The 8,989-nt window shown below is 39.6% G+C and overlaps 1 protein-coding gene across 1 annotated transcript; it reads left to right on the top strand.

Moving 5' to 3' along the window:
* The first annotated feature begins 344 nt into the window (after positions 1–344).
* Positions 345–1,876, top strand: LOC129764210 (phospholipid scramblase 1-like). Its single transcript, XM_055763073.1, has 3 exons — positions 345–431; positions 938–1,672; positions 1,742–1,876. Exons 1-3 carry the CDS (start codon positions 393–395, stop codon positions 1,829–1,831), a joined length of 864 nt encoding a protein of 287 aa, XP_055619048.1. The 5' UTR covers positions 345–392; the 3' UTR covers positions 1,832–1,876.
* Positions 1,877–8,989: the final 7,113 nt, after the last annotated feature.

Below are 8,989 nucleotides of genomic sequence, written 5' to 3'. Positions count from 1 at the left end.
CTTTACCCTGTACACCCAATGCAAAACCAAATTGTAATATCCTTGTTACGAAGTTCGATAATATTCAAAATACAGCCCTTGTAAAATTAGCTGAAAATTCAACATATCAACTAGAATAAATACACAAAACTTTGAAAAAATTGATGATTTTTTTTTCGTCCTTCTGCTTGTATGAGAATCTCCCAAAGTGCGATGGCGCCAGGATAGCTGGTTGCCGAAATAAACGAGACTCCGCTGGGCTGTCTGCGAAATTTACTCCTCCGCCGTTGAATCTCCTAATCTCGCGTATCCGTCCCAATAGTTACGTAGATCCGTGTAGGGTGCTTGAATCATTCAGTGTCGGACTGTCAAGCGCGTAAGAAGTGAGTGCTAGTTGCAGCAGCCAGTTCAAAATGTATAAAAGCAATGAATTCATCAGAAATCAAGATGTGGTAAATATTGTGACATAAAGTTTTCCAACGCCGGTGTGAGAATGATACGGAAAGGATGCTGTGTGGAATAGTTAACACGTTTGGCCAATTTGCAGCGGGATTGTGCTCGTTTCAACCTAATAGGGGAAGGTGGTCCTGACCCGACTTGCTGAACTGTAGCGGTCATGAGGCAGCTGCCATAATTTTGCTTGAATGCTTCAGCATTGAAATGTATAGTGTTTTCTGCTAATCGATGTGGTTTATGAAAGCAAAAAAGTGAAAAACAAAGTACCGAAAATGATGATTTACGTTACGTTTTGGAATTTTACGTTTTTTTGCGTTTCACTTTTTTGTGTGTTTTACGTTTGAAAATTGCATTCGAATCGAAAAGACCGTATACCGGATTTAAGTAAAAAATCTGCCCAATTTGCAGACGTTGTTCTGGAGTCAGTCTATTTCATATGATATGGCACGAAATGGCTGTTTTTTATATTTTAGTATTTTCGTGTTTTTTCCTATCATTTTAGACATCACCCCCACCGTACTCCAAAGTAGAAGATGCGATTAACAGTCAACCTGGTCAATATGCCGCTCCAATGCAGCAGCAGCCACAGGAGGTTGTCTATCCATTCGGGTTGGATCACCTGGCCGCAACGGAAAGGATCAGGTTCAAACAGCAGATACAAGTAGTGCAGCTGGTTTGTGGCATCGATATGCCTATTAATTTCGAATTGATCAACGAGAACGATCAGATTATCTACCTGATCCGGGAGCAGGAGAATATATGCGTGAGAAACTGCATCCCTCAGGGGTTTCGAACCGAGTCCGATATGGTCAAGACGAACGGTTTGCTAGCACTCCGGTTCAGCAGAGAGACGCGATGCGTGATGAACTGTTGCATGCCGTGTTGCTGTTTTGCACTGCCATTCAGTAGAGAGCGATTGACCATTTCCGGTGGAACCGGAGAGGTTTATGGAACTGTTCAGCATGACTGGTCTTCTTGGAGATCGCGGTTCAGCGTTTTAAATAAGGAGGGTAGCGTAATAATGAAGATTGAAGGCCCGGGATGCAACTTTGGATTTTTTGGGGACTTGCATTACAAAATTGTTTCTCTGGATGGCGTGGAGATTGGAAGTATCGTCAAACATTGGAGCGGATTAGTCTGTGAAGCAGTAGGGGACTTTGAAGAGTTCACTCTCAACTTTCCACGTGATTTGGACACTTTTGTGAAGGCCACACTGATTGGAGCGGTTAAATTGATTGTATGTACATGCTTGCTTTCCAAACATCTAACGTGTAGCATGATAACATTTTTGATTTGTCATTTTCAGAACTTTCTCTTCTTCCAAGGATCTATACGAAGGTTAATCGTGGGCATTACTTGTGCCCCTCTGTATGTTTATAGAACACAACCACAGTGAGTCATAGGGACGTAACATTTCCTTCAATCTCAGGCGATTTGAATATCTCAGGGTGCATGTATTTCAAAGCAACATTTGTTCTGTTATGTTGCTTGCCATGTTCTTCTTCTCTGTAAGAAAGTATCGTTGTTTTCGGAATAATTTATTTTAGCAACATCCGAACTCCCAAATATACGTTTTCCAAAAAAACTATCGATTTCGATTGTTCTCACATCCGTATACCCATCTTTTCTTCCTTTGCGAGTAAATGGTCCCATTGCCATTAACCGTAGATTAAGTTTAATGTAAATACACTAGAAATAGATACAGTAATGCTTCTGAATCCGGACGCTTTTTTATCCGGACACTTTTTCATTACATTCAATATTATGCCAAAACCATGACGTTTTTTGCATGTTGAATTGATGTGACTGATAGTGATGTGACTGATGTGACTATTGTGTCAATTTAGTTTAGTGTCAAACATGGTACAAAAAAAATGTAAAAAATCAAAAATCAATGTGAATTACTCAAACCCATGTCCGGAATTAAAAGCACAATCAGAAAATGATTTTAAAGGGTGTGTCACATCAAATTGCATCACGGAAAAAACGTAAAAATTCGCCCAGTAGACCGATCCTTTTGAAAATTTTAGACAGTAAAATAAAAACTATTAAACAACTTTTGGCATTTTCTTTTTATTCATACTTCGAGCCCAAGCCCGTATGCTCGTACCTTCCTCTTCACCCCGTCCATAAGGTTCTGTACAACGTCAGGTTGTAGTTTTTTTTTGAACAGAAATCCATTTTCTCTTGAAGTCCGCCTCCGATTTGACAACTTTTGGGTTCTTCCGGAGGGCCTGCTTCATAATCGCCCAATATTTCTCTATTGGGCGAAGCTCCGGCGCGTTGGGCGGGTTCATTTCCTTTGGCACGAAGGTGACCCCGTTGGCTTCGTACCACTCCAACACGTCCTTTGAATAGTGGCACGAAGCGAGATCCGGCAAGAAGATGGTCGAGCCCTCGGGCTGCTCCAATAGTGGTAGTAAACGCTTCTGTAGACACTCCTTAAGGTATACCTGCCCGTTTACCGTGCCGGTCATCACGAAGGGGGCGCTCCGCTTTCCGCAAGAGTAGATCGCTTGCCACACCATGTACTTTTTGGCAAACTTGGATAGTTTCTGCTTGCGAATCTCCTCCGGAACGCTGAATTTGTCCTCTGCGGAGAAGAACAACAGGCCCGGCAGCTGACGAAAGTCCGCTTTGACGTAGGTTTCGTCGTCCATTACCAGGTAATGCGGCTTCGTCAGCATTTCGGTGTACAGCTTCCGGGCTCGCGTCTTCCCCACCATGTTTTGCCTTTCGTCGCGGTTAGGAGCCTTCTGAACCTTGTATGTACGCAGGCCCTCCCGCTGCTTGGTCCGCTGGACGAATGAACTTGACAAATTCAGCTTATTGGCGACATCCTGGACCGAACTTCTCGGATCGCGTCTAAACTGCTTAACTACGCGCTTGTGATCTTTTTCACTGACGGAGCATCCATTTTTGCCGTTCTTCACCTTCCGGTCGATGGTTAGGTTCTCGAAGTATCGTTTTAGTACTCTGCTGACCGTGGATTGGACGATTCCCAGCATCTTACCGATGTCCCGATGTGACAACTCCGGATTCTCGAAATGAATGCACAGGATTAATTCACGACGCTCTTTTTCGTTCGACGACATTTTTCCAAATTTACGAAAAATTGACAGTGAAGCATGGCCAACGTGATCTATACACTCTTATCTGATTATAAGCGAAAGCTGAAGATTTAATTCCTAAAAATTAAATTTCTACAGCGTTTTTTCCGTGATGCAATTTGATGTGACATACCCTTTATTGCTATTGTTCGAATGTTCACAAATGGGCGGTACTGTTGATATGAGGCTTCCTTTGTTGCGTTATTAATAGTGCCAATTACCGATACAGCAGACCGAAAATGTGAGCGGTAAGGGACTGGGATTACCCTCACATGATGATTGTTGCGTGGACATAGTAGCTAGTAGAACACACAAAGATGGTCAGTTGAGGGGCCCTGAGTTATGAGCTTATGATCGTTCGCTTAGTAGTGGACACGCAACCAATTAGGCTACGAAGACCTCCCACCATTTTGTTGTGGCCGCTATCTTGGATTTGCATTTTTCATAAATAACTGTGTTCTACTAGTCAAGCCCTTTCAATTGATATCCATATTGATGGGGTTCTGAGAACATATGTAATCCGCCATTTTGTAGTGGCCGCCATTTGGGCCTGAATTTTTCATAATTAACTGCACTCTCCTAGTCAAGTCCTTTCATTTGATACCCATATTAGTTATTCAATATGAATTTATTATACAAATTATTCAAAATTCCCGCAAATCAAAAATAAAATACTCCGGATAATCGAGTCCGACCTGTATAAGGTTAATTGTATTTGCTGTTGAGTTGGTTAGCAATAAAATTGCGTTAGTCCAGGAAATCTTCGAAATAACAGAGCAAATCGATTTTTCATTTTTCCCGATGTTGTTGCTGACTGCATCTATACACACTAAGATAAAAAATATATACATGAAATATATAAAAAATATATACATGAAATATATATATATTATATTATGTATGATTCGATTATATTCAATTTTAGACTCAATTATATATAGTTTGAAAACAAAAAATGTTTTTTTATAGTTCATTTGAAGCGTATATCAATAACAAAAAATAAAAATTCCAACGTTAAGGTAAAGGATTATTGGCTATTACAGATCAGTGGACAACAAATCGTAGATAGCATACTTTTTGAAGTAGAGTAACTTTGAGGCAACCAGTGCCCGAAACAAGAAAGAGGTTTATGAACTCATTGTTGAAATTCGACTATAGGTGTAGAAAGATTTTTTCATCAAATATGATCCTGTATCATGTCCCGAAAGATTCCGGATCTGTAATGTTTTATGTGATAAAGATATTTTCTGACTGCTGGATAAATTCTTTTTTCTATTCAAAAAAAAAGAAATATACGAATAAAAAACAATTAAAAAAGAAATATCGATCCGATTATATACAGTGAAAATAAATGGGAGACTGTATATAATCGAGACCACAACCTGTATTTGATAAGTGATAACGTCATCGCTTTTCTTCAATAACCAATAACCAGAACTCCTTGGCGTCATCGCACTATGCGAAATTTTCGTACAGACAGACGGACGGAAATATTATCATTATGTATTTCAGAGTTTAATGTACAGGGAAACTTCGATATAACGTCACTCGATATAACGTACACATTTCCAAAGTGTAAAGGAAATCTTTTTTCAATATTTTTTTTACTGATTGAACAATCAATTACCTGTGTTGTGATGCTAAAACAAGTTTTGTATCTTCAATCAATCCCGAAATATAGCTGGTTTTGTGATTCCGGATTCTAAATGAATCTAGCTTTAATCAACAGTACGAAGGGAAAAATCATGAGAAAGGCTGGCTTCGCCTTCTAATTGAATTTATTCATTAACTTTACTGACACAGTAACACAATAATGTATTATAGGCTACGTTTGTGAGTCCTTTATTATGCTTCGATATAACGTACAATTTTGAAAGTGAAATGTACGTTATATCGAAGTTACCCTGTATGAGTTATTCTGATTTCTTTCTGATTTTTATTTTCATTTTTCCTGATTTTTGAAAAATATAGTTGGAAACACTGAAGAAATAGTATATGAAAAATATGACGATGAACGAATGTTATTCCAAACCTGACATGTGCATGGATAGAAATAATAAGATTGTGTTCAGGAAAGATTTATTACCTGAATTCAATCCAATTAATGTATGAGATACAATAGTAATCATTGAAATTGATTCAATCTTCTACGTGTTACATGAAGGTCTAGGAATAGAAATTTAATGAGTATCGATACACTCTGTCCAACTTCTATATGACCAGGCGATGATCCTGTTGCTTTGTGTCATTGTAAACAAACAATGCTTCAATTTATATTCTAGTGTGTAGGTATTGGTGACTACCATACACGGCATGATTTTCATATGTGTGTGTGTGCAAGTGCTGAGCGTAAACGAATGTTTTTGTATTTTTCAAGTGTCAAGTTTCTATAAGACCAGTTACATTTTCCGTTTATTTTAGTTGCTTTGATCAATAAATCTGGAATTTGCCGAAGAGAAAAGTGCTCACGAAGAGAGAAGAAAGACATCTCGATGCATTTCACCAAGAAAATGTTGGTATCAGGGAAATCGCTTGTCCGATTGACGATTCCATCAAGTAGTGCTCAATTATTTGGCGAATCCTGAAGGATACGGTAAGAAGGAGACAGCTCCACGTAAATCGAAGCTCTCTGACCGGGATAAGCGGAACATAACGAGAACAGCTTCGAATACCTCAAAATCGTTTATGCAAATAAAGCAATATATCAATTTAAATGTTACTCGGGTGACAATTCGTCAAGGTTTCGTAGAAAATCCTCACATGAAGAGGGCTTAAAAGGTTCAAGCACCTCATCTCACACCATTTTACATTGAAAGATGTCTGAGTTTTGCCAAAGCTCACATGAACTGACAGTGGGACATGGTATGTAATGACAAAAATGTTTCCAAAAAAATACATTTTGCTATATATCATAACGAAAAGTTCTTCAATGTATAAATTATCTTCACTGACAAAAAATAGTTCAATTTGGATGGTCCTGATGGTTTCAACGGGTACTGGCGTGACTCACAGAAGGAGGAACATTATTTTTCAATCTGGAATTCTCTCTCCTACCGTTTTTGCGTGAATATCGTCACAAAAAATTCACATTCCAGCAAAATAATGCTACTATTCATACCAGCAAGGAAAGTAAGCAATGGATTAAGGACCAAAAACTTTTTTTTTTGGACTGGCCGGCTCGCTCTCCAGACTTGAATCTTGCCGAAAATCTTAGGCGGATGCATGTACGCAGGATCTACACTAAGGGAAGGCGGCGCACCACGATTGAAAAGCTCTGGTCGCAATTTCGGAAACATGGAAAAATATCGAGAAATATGTTCAGCAGAATTTTGTAAATAGTATTCCAACACGAATTTTCCAGGTTATTAACCGAAATGGCAAGGTTTCCAATTATTGACATGTAAATCAGCCGATCGTTTAGAATTTTGACGTAGGACTACGTCTAACCGGAAGATGTAGGGGGTGAAATGGAAATCTAGGCACTGAACAAGTAGGAAAAAATGCAAGATTTGGAACGCTTATAACTCCAGCATTTCTCAATAGATCGCAATGGTTTTGGCATCAATTGATAGGAAATATATCTACGCATCTATCATAATGAATAACATTTCATTTTTCTTGAGATAAATAATTGAATAATTGTGAAATATCAAGCATTGTCCAAATGCACTATGTGCCTATTTTTGATTGGTCCATTTTGTGCTCCTCAAATCGTACCGACCAAAACGGGCAACCAGAGCAGCAGCGAAATAGAATGAAGCACCATTGGAAAGGAAAAAGAAAAAAATGAACGAAACATTGGTCGCTGTCTCACACATGCGTAATTCTCGAGCCAGCCAGTCAGCTTAAAAATCCCCGCTCCTCTGCCGTAACGATCATTCTCATTCAAACCGTACACCACATCGGTTCGCATCAAAACACATCAACAAACCAACCCAAGCAGCCATGTCTGGACATGGCAAAGGAGGAAAAGTGAAGGGAAAGGCAAAATCCCGCTCGAACCATGTTGATCTGGAGTTCCCCGCAAGGGTAGCAAGGCCGAGCGCGTTAGTACCAGTGCACCAGTCCACCTAGCCGGCGTTATATAGTTTCGGCAGTCGAAGTGATCGAGTTGGCTGGTAAAGCTGCTCGCGACGATAAGAAAACCCGCATTCAGAACAGAACACATTCGGTTCGGCGAACATCAAGACAACAACAGGCAGTTGCAGCGAGTGGCAAACGCAATCGCAAAACGGCAGCTGGTAGCAGAAGAAAAAAGTTTGTTCTTTGGTGGCAAATCCAGAATATGGCGGCATCGAGGGCGTTCGAAATGGTTTTTTTTTTCAAAACCACGAGTACTAAGTTTTCTAAAATTCCATAAAACACGGCGCTTATCAGGGCCATTAAACCTTTCAAAAAAGAGTTTACGAAATACAGTTCAATGCTTTCTAAAATAATATCCAAAATAATAATAAAACACAAATTGATTTTTTCATAATTTGTTTGCCAGTATATGATGAGTATGTGAATTTGGCAGTTGTTCTGAGCTTATTTATGGTTGGGGACTTTCCCGATTATTCAATATTCATTAATTTTTAAATTGCTTCTAGATTGAAAGTACAGTAATTTACATTTAGCTCGACATTCAGCTAATTGGACGGACCTGTAATGCGACATATTTAGTTGGACATTTTTGTAAACATAAAGTTCGAGGTCCAAATTATGACCCCACATCGAAAGTCGACACTGTACCACTGTCATCGCAAATGTTCAATTACAGGTTAAAATCGCCTCCAATGCGACACTGAGTGGTGTTTCGGCACGTCGCATTAAATGTAATTTACTGTACAACATGTCACAAGCTGGATGGGAAGAAATTTTCCAACTGTGAAAGCTGTGGCGAGTGGCAAACGCAATCGCTAAACAGGAAGGTTTAGCCGAACAAGATGGGGATATCGAGTGATAACAAAACAATAAACTCTTTAGATTAAAGATAATTTTGTGATTCTGAAAAGGACCCTTTTTAGCCTGCATGTGAATCCAACGAGCGAACAAATCGTAATGAATGTATTTTTTGCCATCGCTGCCTTTTAACGCTCTTTCGTTCGTCTCGTTGGACTCGCCCCTTTGGCTTAGTCTGCTGATTTGTCTCTGTCCTGTGAGTGTGTACCGCTAGAGTACAAAAGGCGCGGATCCGCTGAAAAATATATCATTCTCTTTCAAACCGTAAATCAGTGTGGTTGTGTGGCATCGTATCACATCACATCGCATCAACGGATTGGTGCCGGAGCACTAGTATACCTAATAGCGGTTATAGAATTTCGGCCGCCGGAGTGCTCGAGTTGGCTTGCAAAGCTGCTCACAACAATAAAAAAAAACCCGCAAAACCGAACAGAACATAGCACATTCGGTTCGGTGGCAACAACTAGTTTCAGCGAGTGGCAAACGCAATCGCGAAACGGAAG

Source organism: Toxorhynchites rutilus, chromosome 2 (assembly GCF_029784135.1).
Source record: "Toxorhynchites rutilus septentrionalis strain SRP chromosome 2, ASM2978413v1, whole genome shotgun sequence".
NCBI lineage: Eukaryota > Metazoa > Arthropoda > Insecta > Diptera > Culicidae > Toxorhynchites > Toxorhynchites rutilus.
The sequence above is the reverse complement of the archived record's forward strand: the minus strand, read 5'-3'. Positions and strand labels throughout refer to the sequence as shown.

Coding starts and splice junctions, on each gene's coding strand:
- LOC129764210 (XM_055763073.1), top strand. CDS start 393: ATGTATAAAAGCAATGAATTCATCAGAAATCAAGATGTG. Junction 432..937: donor TCATCAGAAATCAAGATGTG/GTAAATATTGTG, acceptor CTATCATTTTAG/ACATCACCCCCACCGTACTC. Junction 1,673..1,741: donor TTGGAGCGGTTAAATTGATT/GTATGTACATGC, acceptor TGTCATTTTCAG/AACTTTCTCTTCTTCCAAGG.